This window comes from Bombina bombina, chromosome 5 (assembly GCF_027579735.1).
Source record: "Bombina bombina isolate aBomBom1 chromosome 5, aBomBom1.pri, whole genome shotgun sequence".
NCBI classification, from domain to species: domain Eukaryota; kingdom Metazoa; phylum Chordata; class Amphibia; order Anura; family Bombinatoridae; genus Bombina; species Bombina bombina.
In genome coordinates, this window is record NC_069503.1 from 133,136,305 (window position 1) to 133,155,209 (window position 18,905).

At 41.5% G+C, this 18,905-nt stretch overlaps 1 protein-coding gene across 3 annotated transcripts in view; it reads right to left on the reverse strand.

Moving 5' to 3' along the window:
- Positions 1 to 18,905, reverse strand: part of SCAP (SREBF chaperone) — a 490,982-nt gene that overhangs the window by 210,066 nt on the left and 262,011 nt on the right. For all 3 annotated transcript variants that reach the window (XM_053713699.1, XM_053713698.1, XM_053713700.1), the window contains one exon: positions 16,765 to 16,891. In XM_053713699.1, coding sequence (XP_053569674.1) covers positions 16,765 to 16,891 — 127 coding nt within the window. The remainder of the gene's footprint in view (positions 1 to 16,764; positions 16,892 to 18,905) is intronic.

An 18,905-nucleotide genomic window follows, 5' to 3' on the forward strand; every position in this document is an offset into this window, starting at 1 on the left:
GTCAGAGCATCTATCAGCACCGCTCCCGGGTCCCTGGACCTGGATCCGTAACAAGGAAGCTTGGCGTTCTGGCGAGACGCCATGAGATCCAGATCTGGTTTGCCCCAACGATGAATCAGTTGAGCAAAGACCTCCGGATGAAGTTCCCACTCCCCCGGATGAAAAGTTTGGCGACTTAGAAAATCCGCCTCCCAGTTCAGCTGACAGGTGGCAAGAGTGAGACTCTGCCCAGCGAATTATCTTTGAGACTTCCAACATCGCTAGGGAACTTCTGGTTCCCCCTTGATGGTTGATGTAAGCCACAGTCGTGATGTTGTCCGACTGAAATCTGATGAACCTCAGAGTTGCTAACTGAGGCCAAGCTAGGAGAGCATTGAATATTGCTCTTAATTCCAGAATATTTATTGGGAGGAGTTTCTCCTCCTGAGTCCATAATCCCTGAGCCTTCAGGGAGTTCCAGACTGCGCCCCAGCCTAGAAGGCTGGCGTCTGTTGTTACAATCGTCCAATCTGGCCTGCGAAAGGTCATCCCCTTGGACAGATGTGGCCGAGAAAGCCACCATAGAAGAGAATCTCTGGTCTCTTGATCCAGATTTAGTAGGGGGGACAAATCTGAGTAATCCCCGTTCCACTGACTTAGCATGCACAATTGCAGCGGTCTGAGATGCAGGCGCGCAAATGGTACTTTGTCCATTGCCGCTACCATTAAGCCGATTACTTCCATGCACTGAGCTACTGACGGGTGTGGAATGGAATGAAGGACACGGCAAGCATTTAGAAGTTTTGATAACCTGGCCTCTGTCAGGTAAATTTTCATCTCTACAGAATCTATAAGAGTCCCTAGAAAGGGAACCCTTGTAAGTGGTAATAGAGAACTCTTTTCCACGTTCACCTTCCACCCATGCGACCTCAGAAATGCCAGAACTATCTCTGTATGAGACTTGGCAGTTTGAAAACTTGACGCTTGTATCAGAATGTCATCTAGGTACGGAGTCACCGCTATGCCTTGCGGTCTTAGTACCGCCAGAAGTGAGCCCAGAACTTTTGTAAAGATTCTTGGAGCCATAGCTAATCCAAAGGGAAGAGCTACAAACTGGTAATGCCTGTCTAGGAAAGCAAATCTTAGGTACCGATAATGATCCTTGTGAATCGGTATGTGAAGGTAGGCATCCTTTAAGTCCACTGTGGTCATGTACTTAACCTCTTGGATCATGGGAAGGATGGTTCGAATAGTTTCCATTTTGAATGATGGAACTCTTAGAAATTTGTTTAGGATTTTTAAGTCCAAGATTGGTCTGAAGGTTCCCTCTTTCTTGGGAACCACAAATAGATTTGAATAGAATCCTTGCCCGTGTTCCGTCCGCGGAACTGGGTGGATCACCCCCATTAGTAAGAGGTCTTGTACACAGCGTAGAAACGCCTCTTTCTTTATTTGGTTTGCTGATAACCTTGAAAGATGAAATCTCCCTCGTGGAGGAGAAGTTTTAAAGTCCAGGAGATATCCCTGAGATATGATCTCCAACGCCCAGGGATCCTGGACATCTCTTGCCCAAGCCTGGGCGAAGAGAGAAAGTCTGCCCCCCACTAGATCCGTTTCCGGATAGGGGGCCCTCTCTTCATGCTGTCTTGGGGGCAGCAGCAGGTTTCTTGGCCTGCTTGCCCTTGTTCCAGGACTGGTTAACTTTCCAGCCCTGCCTGTAACGAGCAACAGCTCCTTCCTGTTTTGGAGCGGAGGAAGTTGATGCTGCTCCTGCCTTGAAGTTACGAAAGGCACGAAAATTAGACTGTTTGGCCTTTGATTTGGCCCTGTCCTGAGGTAGAGCATGGCCCTTACCTCCCGTAATGTCAGCTATAATTTCTTTCAAGCCGGGCCCGAATAAGGTCTGCCCTTTGAAAGGAATATTAAGCAATTTAGATTTAGAAGTCACGTCAGCTGACCAGGATTTAAGCCATAGCGCTCTGCGCGCTTGGATGGCGAATCCGGAGTTCTTAGCCGTAAGTTTGGTTAAATGTACGACGGCATCAGAAACAAATGCGTTAGCTAGCTTAAGTGCTTTAAGCTTGTTCATAATTTCATCCAATGGAGCTGTGCGAATGGCCTCTTCCAGAGACTCAAACCAGAATGCCGCCGCAGCAGTGACAGGCGCAATGCATGCAAGGGGCTGTAAGATAAAACCTTGTTGAACAAACATTTTCTTAAGGTAACCCTCTAATTTCTTATCCATTGGATCTGAAAAGGCACAACTATCCTCCACCGGGATAGTGGTACGCTTAGCTAAAGTAGAAACTGCTCCCTCCACCTTAGGGACCGTCTGCCATAAGTCTTGTGTGGTGGCGTCTATAGGAAACACTTTCCTAAATATGGGAGGAGGGGAAAAAGGCACACCAGGTCTATCCCACTCCTTGCTAATAATCTCTGTAAGCCTTTTAGGTATAGGAAACACGTCAGTACACACCGGTACCGCATAGTATCTATCCAACCTACATAATTTTTCTGGAATTGCAACCGTGTTACAATCATTCAGAGCCGCTAATACCTCCCCTAGCAATATGCGGAGGTTCTCAAGCTTAAATTTAAAATTAGAAATCTCTGAATCCAGTCTCCCTGGATCAGATCCGTCACCCACAGAATGAAGCTCTCCGTCTTCATGTTCTGCAAACTGTGACGCAGTATCTGACATGGCTCTCACCTCATCCGCGCGCTCTGTCCTTAACCCAGAGCTATCGCGCTTGCCTCTTAATTCTGGCAATTTAGATAATACTTCTGTCATAACAGTAGCCATGTCTTGCAAAGTGATTTGTAAAGGCCTCCCTGATGTACTTGGCGCCACAAAATCACGCACCTCCTGAGCGGGAGGCGAAGGTACTGACACGTGAGGAGAGTTAGTCGGCATAACTTCCCCCTCGTTGTCTGGTGATAATTTCTTTACATGTAAAGATTGACTTTTATTTAAAGTAGCATCAATGCAATTAGTACACAAATTTCTATTGGGCTCAACATTGGCCTTTAAACATAGTGAACAAAGAGATTCATCTGTGTCAGACATGTTTAAACAGACTAGCAATGAGACTAGCAAGCTTGGAAATACTTTTCTAAATAAATTTACAAGCAATATAAAAAACGCTACTGTGCCTTTAAGAAGCACAAAAAGCTGTCACAGTTGAAATAACAATGAACCAAAATAGTTATAGCAACCAATTTTTCACAGTAAATGTATTAAGTTAGCAAAGGATTGCACCCACCAGCAAATGGATGATTAACCCCTTAATACCCAAAAACGGATAACAATTTAATAATTAACGTTTTTCTCACAGTCAAAACACACTGTCACAGGTCTGCTGTGACTGATTACCTCCCTCAAAATGAATTTTGAAGACCCCTGAGCTCTCTAGAGACGATCTGGATCATGGAGGATGAAGTAGACAGATTGTGACTGAATTTTTACTGCGCAAAAAAGCGCTAAAATAGGCCCCTCCCACTCATATTACAACAGTGGGAAAGCTCAGATAACTGTTTCTATGCAGAAAACAAAGATGGCCATGTGGTAAAAATCATGCCCCAATAAGTTTCATCACCAAGTACCTCACAAAAAACGATTAACATGCCAGTAAACGTTTTAAACATACATTTGAAAAGTTATGAATTGTTATTAATAAGCCTGCTACCAGTCGCTTTTACTGCAGTTAAGGCTCATACATTATTTCAGTATTAACAGTATTTTCAGAGTCAATTCCATTCTTTAGAAAAATACATTCAGTGTACACACACTCATCAGCCTAATACCAGTCGCTATCACTGCATTTAAGGCTGAACTTACTTTACATTGGTATCAGCAGTATTTTCTCAGTCAATTCCATTCCTCAGAAAAATAATTTACTGCACATACCTCATTTGCAGGGGGGCCCTGCATGCTATTCCCCTTTTCTGAAGTTACCTCACTCCTCAGATGAGAACAGCCAGTGGATCTTAGTTACGTCTGCTAAGATCATAGAAAACGCAGGCAGATTCTTCTTCTAATGCTGCCTGAGAACAAACAGCACACTCCGGTGCCATTTAAAATAACAAACTTTTGATTGTAGAAATAAACTAAGTTAAAAAACACCACAGACCTCTCACAGCGACCTATCTTTAGTTAAGCTGCAAGAGAATGACTGAATATGACATGTGAGGGGAGGAGCTATATAGTAGCTCTGCTTGGGTGATCCTCTTGCAGCTTCCTGTTAGGAAGAGATATATTCCATAAGTAATGGATGACCCGTGGACTGACTACACTTAACAAGAGAAAGAAATACATTTATCAGGTAAGCATAATTTTTTTCTTTTTTAAGACACGATGAGTCCACGGATCATCTTAATTACTAATGGGATTCAATACCCAAGCTAGAGTACACAGATGATACGGGAGGGACAAGACAGGGAAACTTAAACGGAAGGCACCACTGCTTGAAGAACCTTTCTCCCAAAAAAAACGGCCTCCGCCAAGATAAAAAAAATCAAATTTGAAAAAGTGTGAAGAGCACACCAATCTGCAGCCTTGCAAATCTGTTCCACAGAAGTTTCATTTTAGAATGTTCATGAGGAAGCAACATCTCTCGTGGAATGAGCCGTAACTCTCTCTGGAGGGTACTGTCCAGCAGTCTCATAGGTAAAACGTATGATACTCTGAAGCCAAAAAGAAAGAGAAGTAGTCGTAGCTTTCTGTCCCTTACGTTTTCTTGAGAAAACCACAAACAAAGAAGAAGACTGACGAAAGTCCTTAGTCGCCTGCAGAAAAAGTTTTAAAAACACGGACCACATCCAAATTGAGCAGAAGAATTAGGACACAAAGAAGGAACAACCATCTCCAGATTAATGTTCCGATCAGAAACTACTTTTAGGAAGAAATCCTAAGTTAGTATGTAAAACTACCTTATCTGAATGGAAAATATGGTAAGGAGACTCGAACTGTAATTTTGAGAGCTCTGACACTTCTCCGAGCAGAAGAAAGAGCAACAAGAAACAAAACCTTCCAAGATAATAAGGAAAGCATAGGCTCAAACAGAGCCCCTTGAAGAACTTTAAGAATTAAATGAAGACTCCATGAAGGAGTAACTGGTTTAAGCACAGGCCCGATCCGGACCAAGGTCTGACAAAAGAATTGTACATCTGGGACATCCGCCAGACGTTTGGGTAACAAAATAGATAAGACCGAGATTTGACCCATTATAAAACTCGTTGATAAACCCTTCTTGGAGAAAAGACAAAATTCTAGAAATCCTAACTCTACTCCATGAGAAGCCCTTGGATTCCCACCAATAAAGATATTTACGCCATATTTTATGGTAAATTTTTCTAATTACAAGCTTACGAGCCTGAATCATGGTCTCTATGAGACAGAAAACCCCCGCTTGGACAAAATTAAGCGTTTAATCTCCAAGCAGTCAGTTTCAGAGAAACTAAATTAGGGTGAAGGAAGGGCCCTTGAATTAGAAGATCCCTCCTAAACAGAAGTCTCCAAGGTGGCAGAGATGACATGTCTACCAGATCTGCATACCAAATCCTGTGAGGCCAAGTCGGAGCAAAGAACCACTGACGCCCTCTCTTGTTTGAGTCAAGCAATGACCCGAGGAGGAAGCGCAAACAGAGGCAATAGGTATGCTAGACTGAAGGTCCAAGGAACCACCAGAGCATCTATCAGTTCCGTCTGTGGGTCCCTGGACCACGACCCGTATCTCGGCACACTGTCGAGATGCCATGAGATCTAACTCTGGTTGACCCCATTTGAGAGTCAGGCTAGAGAACATTTCCGGATGGAGATTCCATTCCCCTGGATGAAAGGTCTGCCTGCTCAGAAAGTCCGCCTCCCTGTAGCCCACCCCTGGGAAGTGGATCGCTGACAGACAGCAAGAATGGGCCTCTGCCTGCTGAATTATCTTGGTTACCTCGGTCATTGCTAAGGAACTCCTCGTTCCTCCTTGATTAATGAAAGCCACTGAAGTTATGTTGTCCGACTGGAACCGGATACATTGGGCTGAGGCTAACTGAGGCCAGGCCAGAAGAGCATTGAAGATCGCTCTCAGTTCCAGGATGTTTATAACATGATGTCCAAACTCCATGAGCCTTAAGGGAACCCCAGACAGCTCCCCAACTCTGGGGAAGTAGGTTCCCTGGGAGAGATGATCCAGAAACAACCACCATTGAAGAAAGTCCCTTGTCTCCTCTCCTGCTCCATTCGAGGAGACAAGTCTGCATAATCTCCGTTCCATTGCCTGAGCATGCTTAGCTGCAGAGGCCTGAGGTGGAACCGAGCAAACAGGATGATGTTCATTGCGGCCACCATCCACCCGATTATCTCCATGCACTGGGCCACTGACGGCCGAGGAGTTGACTGAAAGGTTAGACATCTTTGATTTCCTGACTTCTGTCAGAAAAATCTTACATATATGTGGAATCTATTATGGTTCACAAGAAAGTCACTTGTATCTGGGAATAAGGAACTCTTCCCGTGATTTCTCAGGAAGGATAACGCAATGTCGGTAAGGGATCCTGCTTGTTGAAAAGATGTCGCCTGGACTAGAATATCATCCAGACAAAGTGGCACCCCAATGCCCCGTGGCCTTAGTACCGCCAGAAGAGACCCCAGAACCTTTGTGAAGATACTGGGAGCCGTGGTCAGACCGAAAGGAAGAGCCACAAACTGGAAGTGTTTGTCTAGAAAGGCAAACCCTAAGAACTTGTGATAATACCTGTGGATACTGGAACCTGTAGATATGAGTTATTTAAATCCACTGTTGACATAAATAGACCCTCCTGATCAATGGAAGAATGGTACAAATATTTTCCATCTTGAAAGACGGAACCCTGAGAAGTTTGTTTTAGACTCTTGAGGTCTAAAATTTGCCTGAAGGTTCCCTCCTCTTTGGGAACCACGAACCAATAATGATCACAAAACCCAACTTGATTGAAAAGGAGAACCTGCCCCCTTACAGGTCGGGTGCACGACCCTCATGTGGTGTCAGCAGCAAGCTGCTTACACAGATCTCCCCTATTCTAAATTTAAAGGGACAGTCTAGGCCAAAATAAACTTTCATGATTCAGATAGAGCATGTAATTTTAAACAATTTTCCAATTTACTTTTATCACCAATTTTGCTTTGTTCTCTTGGTATTCTTAGCTGAAAGCTTAACCTAGGAGGTTGATATGCTAATTTCTTAGACCTTGAAGCCCACCTCTTTCAGATTGCATTTTAACAGTTTTTCACCACTAGAGGGTGTTAGTTCACATATTTCATATAGATAACACTGTGCTCGTGCACTTGAAGTAATCTGGGAGCTGGCACTGATTGGCTAGACTGCAAGTCTGTCAAAAGAACTGAAAAAGGGGCAGTTTGCAGAGGCTTAGATACAAGATAATCACAGAGGTTAAAAGTATATTATTATAACTGTGTTGGTTATGCAAAACTGGGGAATGGGTAATAAAGGGATTATCTATCTTTTAAAACAATAAAAATTCTGGTGTAGACTGTCCCTTTAATAGGGTCTCCGTGCTTGGCAGGAGGAATAAAAGAATTTCCCATTTTACTATATTACATTAACAGAGCCTACTCATCAAGGTCCTTCTATTCCTGCGAGAGAGTTGTCTGTCCACAGAAGACAGACAACGCAATAGGCCAGTACGATGTCGCACTGGAAAAACAGTAGTACCGCAGGTTGACAATGTAGACCCTCTAACTATTAATCATAGGGTCCATCAGCTGCCTGGAATCCCAAAGGAACTACCATTCTTTGTGTTAAAAACCTACTGGTGTCAGAGTCACCTAGAGAAGCAAAAACTTCCTCAAGAAGCTCCTGATCAGATAAAAGACTTTACCTCATTCAAGACTGAAAATTCCTTGCCTGGAAATACTGAAACATCTTCCCCCTTAGCTGCAGGGAAAAAAAATCTGAAATTAACACCACTGAGACATCTCTAAGTGAATAAGACCTCCTGATCAACGTTTTACCAACAACGTGGGTAAAAGGAATAGGCAATATATTAAGAGTAGGACAACTCCATCTGGGCAATAAATTCTTTGTAATATCCTAGGAGAGAACACTATGCTCCTAAGCAGTATGTGCCTAGCAGGAGGAGGATTGGAACAAGACTATCCACATCAACAAAAGATTTCCCAATGAATGAGAAATAGAAGCGGATTGGTAAAACTGCATTGGAATCCAAGCAGAAAACAAGAGACCTCCAGCAGGGCCTCTTGGACCACCTTGAATAAACAGCCAGATTCTTTAACAATATTTGCACACAAAAAAAAATTACTGTCACTTTAAAAAGTAACTTAATTTCTGTGAGCAAGGGTAAGCTAAAGTAGTATGCAAACATTGCAGAATTTATTAGAAACGTTAATTCATTGTTCATATCGCCATGAAATTAACGAAGTGATGTCATGTGCAGTACTTCCCAAAAGGGTTATTGGAACTGCAAAGCACCGCATGAGTGATAGAAAATGCAATATATATCTCCTTAAACAATCTGCCTCACCTATGGCAGAATAATTTATACAGAAACAATATCTTGCGCAGAAACTCCAAATGGAATTTGCAGGGGACCGCAGGGCACTGCATATGTGTTATTAAATGTAATGTACCTTTACTTAATCAATCTGAATGGCATATGTCAGAATAATTGATCAGACTTAACCTGTTGATAGTAAAAATTCAACATACAGCAAGCGTTCACTGTCTCTAAATGTAAGAGAGTCCCATCTTTATTTTAACAATGTCAGAAATTAATGAATAATCATTTCTTTATTGTTGAACACTTTATACATCTCAGTACCAACTACGGCATCAGACAACCTCCCTACACCAGTCCTGTCCCTGCTATAGCGCTGACTTCAGCGCAAGAACTGCGACAAGTACGCCATCTGCAAGGAGCACCTTGCAACATAAATTACTCCACTCCGTGCGGCCCCGTTTCTTCCGATAACCAGAAGTGAAAGGGAGGAAGCTCCATCTGCAAGTCGCACAATGCAATGTAAATTACATCGCCCCTTGCGGCCCCGTTTCTCCCGATAACCGGGAGTGAAAGGCGTACACTTGCAATTTAAAAACATAATTTATGTAAGAACTTACCTGATAAATTCATTTCTTTCATATTAGCAAGAGTCCATGAGCTAGTGACGTATGGGATATACATTCCTACCAGGAGGGGCAAAGTTTCCCAAACCTCAAAATGCCTATAAATACACCCCTCACCACACCCACAATTCAGTTTAACGAATAGCCAAGAAGTGGGGTGATAAAAAAGTGCGAAAGCATATAAAATAAGGAATTGGAATAATTGTGCTTTATACAAAAATCATAACCACCACAAAAAAGGGCGGGCCTCATGGACTCTTGCTAATATGAAAGAAATGAATTTATCAGGTAAGTTCTAACATAAATTATGTTTTCTTTCATGTAATTAGCAAGAGTCCATGAGCTAGTGACGTATGGGATAATGATTACCCAAGATGTGGATCTTTCCACACAAGAGTCACTAGAGAGGGAGGGATAAAATAAAGACAGCCAATTCCTGCTGAAAATAATCCACACCCAAAAATAAAGTTTAACGAAAAACATAAGCAGAAGATTCGAACTGAAACCGCTGCCTGAAGTACTTTTCTACCAAAAACTGCTTCAGAAGAAGAAAATACATCAAAATGGTAGAATTTAGTAAAAGTATGCAAAGAGGACCAAGTTGCTGCTTTGCAAATCTGGTCAACCGAAGCTTCATTCCTAAACGCCCAGGAAGTAGAAACTGACCTAGTAGAATGAGCTGTAATTCTTTGAGGCGGAGTTTTACCCGACTCAACATAGGCAAGATGAATTAAAGATTTCAACCAAGATGCCAAAGAAATGGCAGAAGCTTTCTGGCCTTTTCTAGAACCGGAAAAGATAACAAATAAACTAGAAGTCTTACGGAAAGATTTCGTAGCTTCAACATAATATTTCAAAGCTCTAACAACATCCAAAGAATGCAACGATTTCTCCTTAGAATTCTTAGGATTAGGACATAATGAAGGAACCACAATTTCTCTACTAATGTTGTTGGAATTCACAACTTTAGGTAAAAATTCAAAAGAAGTTCGCAACACCGCCTTATCCTGATGAAAAATCAGAAAAGGAGACTCACAAGAAAGAGCAGATAATTCAGAAACTCTTCTGGCAGAAGAGATGGCCAAAAGGAACAAAACTTTCCAAGAAAGTAATTTAATGTCCAATGAATGCATAGGTTCAAACGGAGGAGCTTGAAGAGCTCCCAAAACCAAATTCAAACTCCAAGGAGGAGAAATTGACTTAATAACAGGTTTTATACGAACCAAAGCTTGTACAAAACAATGAATATCAGGAAGAATAGCAATCTTTCTGTGAAAAAGAACAGAAAGAGCAGAGATTTGTCCTTTCAAAGAACTTGCGGACAAACCCTTATCTAAACCATCCTGAAGAAACTGTAAAATTCTCGGTATTCTAAAAGAATGCCAAGAAAAATGATGAGAAAGACACCAAGAAATATAAGTCTTCCAGACTCTATAATATATCTCTCGAGATACAGATTTACGAGCCTGTAACATAGTATTAATCACCGAGTCAGAGAAACCTCTTTGACCAAGAATCAAGCGTTCAATCTCCATACCTTTAAATTTAAGGATTTCAGATCCTGATGGAAAAAAGGACAGAAGGTCTGGTCTTAACGGAAGAGTCCACGGTTGGCAAGAGGCCATCCGGACAAGATCCGCATACCAAAACCTGTGAGGCCATGCCGGAGCTACCAGCAGAACAAACGAGCATTCCTTCAGAATCTTGGAGATTACTCTTGGAAGAAGAACTAGAGGAGGAAAGATATAGGCAGGATGATACTTCCAAGGAAGTGATAATGCATCCACTGCCTCCGCCTGAGGATCCCGGGATCTGGACAGATACCTGGGAAGTTTCTTGTTTAGATGGGACGCCATCAGACCTATTTCTGGAAGTTCCCACATTTGAACAATCTGAAGAAATACCTCTGGGTGAAGAGACCATTCGCCCGGATGCAACGTTTGGCGACTGAGATAATCCGCTTCCCAATTGTCTATACCTGGGATATGAACCGCAGAGATTAGACAGGAGCTGGATTCCGCCCAAACCAAAATTCGAGATACTTCTTTCATAGCCAGAGGACTGTGAGTCCCTCCTTGATGATTGATGTATGCCACAGTTGTGACATTGTCTGTTTGAAAACAAATGAACGATTCTCTCTTCAGAAGAGGCCAAAACTGAAGAGCTCTGAAAATTGCACGGAGTTCCAAAATATTGATCGGTAATCTCACCTCCTGAGATTCCCAAACTCCTTGTGCCGTCAGAGATCCCCACACAGCTCCCCAACCTGTGAGACTTGCATCTGTTGAAATTACAGTCCAGGTCGGAAGCACAAAAGAAGCCCCCTGAATTAAACGATGGTGATCTGTCCACCATGTTAGAGTGTCGAACAATCGGTTTTAAAGATATTAATTGAGATATCTTCGTGTAATCCTTGCACCATTGCTTCAGCATACAGAGCTGAAGAGGTCGCATGTGAAAACGAGCAAAGGGGATCGCGTTCGATGCAGCAGTCATAAGACCTAGAATTTCCATGCATAAGGCTACCGAAGGGAATGATTGTGACTGAAGGTTTCGACAAGCTGCAATCAATTTTAGACGTCTCTTGTCTGTTAAAGACAGAGTCATGGACACTGAATCCATCTGGAAACCCAGAAAGGTTACCCTTGTCTGAGGAATCAAAGAACTTTTTGGTAAATTGATCCTCCAACCATGATCTTGAAGAAACAACACAAGTCGATTCGTATGAGATTCTGCTAAATGTAAAGACTGAGCAAGTACCAAGATATCGTCCAAATAAGGAAATACCACAATACCCTGTTCTCTGATTACAGACAGAAGGGCACCGAGAACCTTTGTAAAAATTCTTGGAGCTGTAGCTAGGCCAAACGGCAGAGCCACAAACTGGTAATGCTTGTCCAGAAAAGAGAATCTCAGGAACTGATAATGATCTGGATGAATCGGAATATGCAGATATGCATCCTGTAAATCTATTGTGGACATATAATTCCCTTGCTGAACAAAAGGCAAGATAGTCCTTACAGTTACCATCTTGAACGTTGGTATTCTTACATAACGATTCAATATTTTTAGATCCAGAACTGGTCTGAAGGAATTCTCCTTCTTTGGTACAATGAAGAGATTTGAATAAAACCCCATCCCCTGTTCCGGAACTGGAACCGGCATAATTACTCCAGTCAACTCTAGATCTGAAACACATTTCAGAAATGCTTGAGCTTTTACTGGATTTACTGGGACACGGGAAAGAAAAAATCTCTTTGCAGGAGGTCTTATCTTGAAACCAATTCTGTACCCTTCTGAAACAATGCTCTGAATCCAAAGATTGTGAACAGAATTGATCCAAATTTCCTTGAAAAAACGTAACCTGCCCCCTACCAGCTGAGCTGGAATGAGGGCCACACCTTCATGTGGACTTAGAAGCAGGCTTTGCCTTTCTAGCTGGCTTGGATTTATTCCAGACTGGAGATGGTTTCCAAACTGAAACTGCTCCTGAGAATGAAGGATCAGGCTTTTGTTCTTTGTTGAAACGAAAGGAACGAAAACGATTATTAGCCCTGCTTTTACCTTTAGATTTTTTATCCTGTGGCAAAAAAGTTCCTTTCCCACCAGTAACAGTTGAAATAATGGAATCCAACTGAGAACCAAATAATTTGTTACCCTGGAAAGAAATGGAAAGTAAAGTAGATTTAGAAGCCATATCAGCATTCCAAGTTTTAAGCCATAAAGCTCTTCTAGCTAAAATAGCTAGAGACATAAACCTGACATCAACTCTGATAATATCAAAAATGGCATCACAGATAAAATTATTAGCATGCTGTAGAAGAATAATAATATCATGAGAATCATGATGTGTTACTTGTTGCGCTAAAGTTTCCAACCAGAAAGTTGAAGCTGCAGCAACATCAGCCAAAGATATAGCAGGTCTAAGAAGATTACCTGAACACAGATAAGCTTTTCTTAGAAAGGATTCAATTTTCCTATCTAAAGGATCCTTAAACGAAGTACCATCTGACGTAGGAATAGTAGTACGTTTAGCAAGGGTAGAAATAGCCCCATCAACTTTAGGGATTTTGTCCCAAAATTCTAATCTGTCAGACGGCACAGGATATAATCGCTTAAAACGTTTAGAAGGAGTAAATGAATTACCCAATTTATCCCATTCTTTGGAAATTACTGCAGAAATAGCATTAGGAACAGGAAAAACTTCTGGAATAACCACAGGAGCTTTAAATACCTTATCCAAACGTTTAGAATTAGTATCAAGAGGACCAGAATCCTCTATTTCTAAAGCAATTAGTACTTCTTTAAGTAAAGAACGAATAAATTCCATTTTAAATAAATATGAAGATTTATCAGCATCAACCTCTGAGACAGAATCCTCTGAACCAGAAGAGTCATCAGAATCAGAATGATGATGTTCATTTAAAAATTAATCTGTAGGGAGAGAAGTTTTAAAAGATTTTTTACGTTTACTAGAAGGAGAAATAACAGACATAGCCTTCTTTATGGATTCTGAAACAAAATCTCTTATATTATCAGGAACATTCTGCACCTTAGATGTTGAAGGAACTGCAACAGGCAATGGTACTTTACTAAAGGAAATATTATCTGCTTTAACAAGTTTGTCATGACAATCAATACAAACAACAGCTGGAGGAATAGCTACCAAAAGTTTACAGCAGATACACTTAGCTTTGGTAGATCCAGCACTAGACAGCGATTTTCCTGTAGTATCTTCTGGCTCAGATGCAACGTGAGACATCTTGCAATATGTAAGAGAAAAAACAACATATATATAAAGCAAAATTGATCAAATTCCTTAAATGACAGTTTCAGGAATGGGAAAAAATGCCAAAGAACAAGCTTCTAGCAACCAGAAGCAATGAAAAATGAGACTTAAATAATGTGGAGACAAAAGCGACGCCGATATTTTTCGCGCCAATAAGACGCCCACATTATTTGGCGCCTAAATGCTTTTTGGCGCCAAAATGACGCCACATCCGGAACGCCGACATTTTTGGCGCAAAATAACGTCAAAAAATGACGCAACTTCCGGCGACACGTATGACGCCGGAAACGGAAACGAATTTTTTGCGCCAAAAAAGTCCGCGCCAAGAATGACGCAATAAAATGAAGCATTTTCAGCCCCCGCGAGCCTAACAGCCCACAGGGAAGAGTCAAATTTTTGAAGGTAAGAAAAAATGATTAAATCAAATGCATTATCCCAAATATGAAACTGACTGTCTGAAAATAAGGAAAGTTGAACATTCTGAGTCAAGGCAAATAAATGTTTGAATACATATATTTAGAACTTTATAAATAAAGTGCCCAACCATAGCTTGGAGTGTCACAGAAAATAAGATTTACTTACCCCAGGACACTCATCTACATGTTTGTAGAAAGCCAAACCAGTACTGAAACGAGAATCAGCAGAGGTAATGGTATATATAAGAGTATATCGTCGATCTGAAAAGGGAGGTAAGAGATGAATCTCTACGACCGATAACAGAGAACCTATGAAATAGACCCCGTAGAAGGAGATCACTGTATTCAAATAGGCAATATTCTCCTCACATCCCTCTGACATTCACTGCACGCTGAGAGGAAAACCGGGCTCCAACTTGCTGCGGAGCGCATATCAACGTAGAATCTAGCACAAACTTACTTCACCACCTCCATCGGAGGCAAAGTTTGTAAAACTGAATTGTGGGTGTGGTGAGGGGTGTATTTATAGGCATTTTGAGGTTTGGGAAACTTTGCCCCTCCTGGTAGGAATGTATATCCCATACGTCACTAGCTCATGGACTCTTGCTAATTACATGAAAGAAATACTCTAAGTGTTTGTCTAGAACTCTGACACTTCTCTACTCATGGCGCCCTAGATAAGCTCCGCCGCTCGTGGGCGTTATACAAGCCATTTCCCGCCGCCATAGTTTCAGTAAAGGCGCCGGGAGAAAGATATAATGTACAATGTAAAACAAAAGACGCTCAGTCTGTTATCTTCAAGTTACAGCTGTTCAGTTCAATAGTCTTATCTAGAACACATTATAACATTTATAAAATAGCCTTCTGAGAATGAGCCGTTCAATTAACGCAGCTAACACCGTGCAACCTGAGTTACAATCAGAAGTGACAAAGGGTCCCAGCCCTAACCCAAACCGCTCGGCTCTTACAGCTTCTTGGAGAACATATTATGAGCAACAGGTTAGGATTATTTGCCCAAGGTCCGGGGACTTTCCCCTAGGATGAACTTCGTAGAGGAACCCCTCCAGTAAACTTAAATTACTCCTCGTCACGGTCAGCTCCATTAAAATAAATGAGATTGCCAGTGAGACACATGACACCCAGTACCTGCGCTCTAGCTGCCATAAAGTCTCCTGATAGACTAGGAGAAACTAATCCCAAAGTTAATGAGATCTATATTAAACAGAGTGCCCAAACCTCTTCTGAGATTCTTCTTTCCCCAGAAATAAAGTTAGCACTTACCTCATCTTCTGCCTGGCAGCAAGGCAATTCCCAGGTTTAGGAGGTCCTCTCCCTCCCATGGCCCTGTAAATAAACGAAAATCCTGAATAAAATGCCTCAGGTTTTCTTGGTAAGGGCAGCAGAATATGGGAGGCGCAGTGAGAATTATGTCCCACAAGTTCCCATTGCTTTAAAGTCACCAAAATCTCAACTGAAGAGACTGATATGGACTACGGCTACACCCTAAAACAAATCAGCACAATCTTGCACTACTTTAAAAATAATAAACTCTTGATTGAAGAATCTTTTCTAACACCTCACTTTACCTCTTCCTATCACTAACGTAGGCAAAGAGAATGACTGGAGTGGGAGGGAAGGGAGGTGAATATCCCATTAGTAATTAAGATAATCCGTGGACTCATCATGTCTTAAAAAAGAAATAATATTTTTAATATTGATATAATATTGTATTAATCAATTGAGATAAATATATATATATATATATATATATATATATATATATATAGTCATAAGTGATATTCAGTTACTACATAAATATAATCAATGTGTTCATAGAGATTAACTGGTCAGAACTTAAGAATTACTTTAATTGAAGTTGAACGTTAATATTTAATAATAATTTTAATTGTCAAATTTATAGATCTCAATAGTGTTATTTTGGAGTATACTACAGAGATTTGAAATTTCACTGGAGTGTACTGATAGAATTTCTACTATACTAATTGGAGGTATTACTGATGCTAATTTTATGATTGTTATTACTTATTAATATTCATAATTCCATTAATCAAAAATATTGTTACATAAATATATAAAATGTTACAAGGTGTTTATTGTCCCTTTAAAGTGGTAAAAAGAGAGAGTGGTCAATTCTGTTTAGGCCTTCTGTAGGGGGTCTGTCTTGCTGATAAGTATTAGCTAAGGTAAGCAAATATACTGTAACAGAATCAGATAACCAAGCCTTTGGGAAATAAATTAATTTGGTAAAAATGTGGCCAAGGTAAGGTTTCTTTGTATTGAATGCGATAAACAAAATGTCTTATTTGATAAATACCTACTCTGGTGAGGCAAGAAGGATGAATATTATCATTCAGATATTAAATTACAATCTAGCAGAGATATGGATCAATAGCTTGAGAGAAGTTTCCGTACATTAAATCGTACATACCCGCCATTCAGCGTCGGCGTGAGACCAAAGAGAGTGCAGAGACCCACAGACATCAGTAGGGAGCTTAAAACAGTCACCACTGCAGCCAGAGCCAAACCCCACTTGGATTTCACCAGGTCAATCTTTCCTAGGGCAAAACAGAGCAAGATTACATTATAACAGAATTGTGAAATGAATATTGAGCAACACAACTCATAATACACATGTACACGCACTAAACAGAATCCGAACCAATTTAAACATAGAAAGTTGTCCTCTCAACTGAGCGTTTCTCCTGTTCCTGGTGTTTGGTTTTTTGTTTTTTTTTGGGGGGGAGGGGTTGTGCAGCTACCTTCGAGAAGAGTACACTGGTGCACCATTTGTTAAAGGGTATTCAAGCTTGGGGAGATGGGTAATTTGTAGACATGTACATTCAAAGGTTTCGGATACCTCCAAATGCGGAAGAAAGCAAAACAGAATTTATGCTTACCTGATAAATTACTTTCTCCAACGGTGTGTCCGGCCACGGCGTCATCCTTACTTGTGGGATATTCTCTTCCCCAACAGGAAAAGGCAAAGAGCCCAGCAAAGCTGGTCACATGATCCCTCCTAGGCTCCGCCTTCCCCAGTCATTCGACCGACGTAAAGGAGGAATATGCATAGGAGAAATCATATGATACCGTGGTGACTGTAGTTAGAGAAAATAATTCATCAGACCGGATTAAAAAACCAGGGCGGGCCGTGGACCGGACACACCGTTGGAGAAAGTAATTTATCAGGTAAGCATAAATTCTGTTTTCATCAACATAGGTGTGTCCGGTCCACGGCGTCATCCTTACTTGTGGGAACCAATACCAAAGCTTTAGGACACGGATGATGGGAGGGAGCAAATCAGGTCACCTAGATGGAAGGCACCACGGTTTGCAAAACCTTTCTCCCAAAAATAGCCTCAGAAGAAGCAAAAGTATCAAATTTGTAAAATTTGGTAAAAGTGTGCAGTGAAGACCAAGTCGCTGCCTTACATATCTGATCAACAGAAGCCTCGTTCTTGAAGGCCCATGTGGAAGCCACAGCCCTAGTGGAGTGAGCTGTGATTCTTTCAGGAGGCTGCCGTCCGGCAGTCTCATAAGCCAATCGGATGATGCTTTTAAGCCAAAAAGAGAGAGAGGTAGAAGTTGCTTTTTGACCTCTCCTTTTACCAGAGTAAACAACAAACAAGGAAGATGTTTGTCTGAAATCCTTTGTAGCCTCTAAATAGAATTTTAGAGCACGAACTACATCCAAATTGTGTAACAAACGTTCCTTCTTTGAAACTGGATTCGGACACAAAGAAGGCACAACTATCTCCTGGTTAATATTTTTGTTAGAAACAACTTTCGGAAGAAAACCAGGTTTAGTACGCAAAACCACCTTATCTGCATGGGACCCTAGTACCTTTGTGAAAATTCTTGGAGCAGTGGCTAATCCGAATGGAAGTGCCACAAACTGGTAATGCCTGTCCAGAAAGGCGAATCTTAGGAACCGATGATGTTCCTTGTGGATAGGAATATGTAGATACGCATCCTTTAAATCCACCGTGGTCATGAATTGACCTTCCTGGATGGTAGGAAGAATTGTCCGAATGGTTTCCATTTTGAACGATGGAACTCTGAGAAATTTGTTTAGGATCTTGAGATCCAGAATTGGCCTGAATGTTCCCTCTTTTTTGGGAACTATGAACAGATTGGAGTAAAACCCCATCCCTTGTTCTCCTAATGGAACAGGATGAATCACTCCCATTTTTAACAGGTCTTCTACACAATGTAAGAATGCCTGTCTTTTTATTTGGTCTGAAGACAATTGAGACCTGTGGAACCTTCCCCTTGGGGGTAGTTCCTTGAATTCCAGGAGATAACCTTGAGAAACTATTTCTAGCGCCCAAGGATCCTGAACATCTCTTGCCCAAGCCTGAGCGAAGAGAGAGAGTCTGCCCCCCACCGGATCGGGGGCCAGCATCTCATGCTGTCTTGGTAGCGGTAGCAGGCTTCTTGGCCTGCTTACCCTTGTTCCAGCCTTGCATCGGTCTCCAGGCTGGCTTGGTTTGAGATGAATTACCCTCTTGCTTAGAGGATGTAGAGCTTGAGGCTGGTCCGTTTCTGCGAAAAGGACGAAAATTTGTTTTA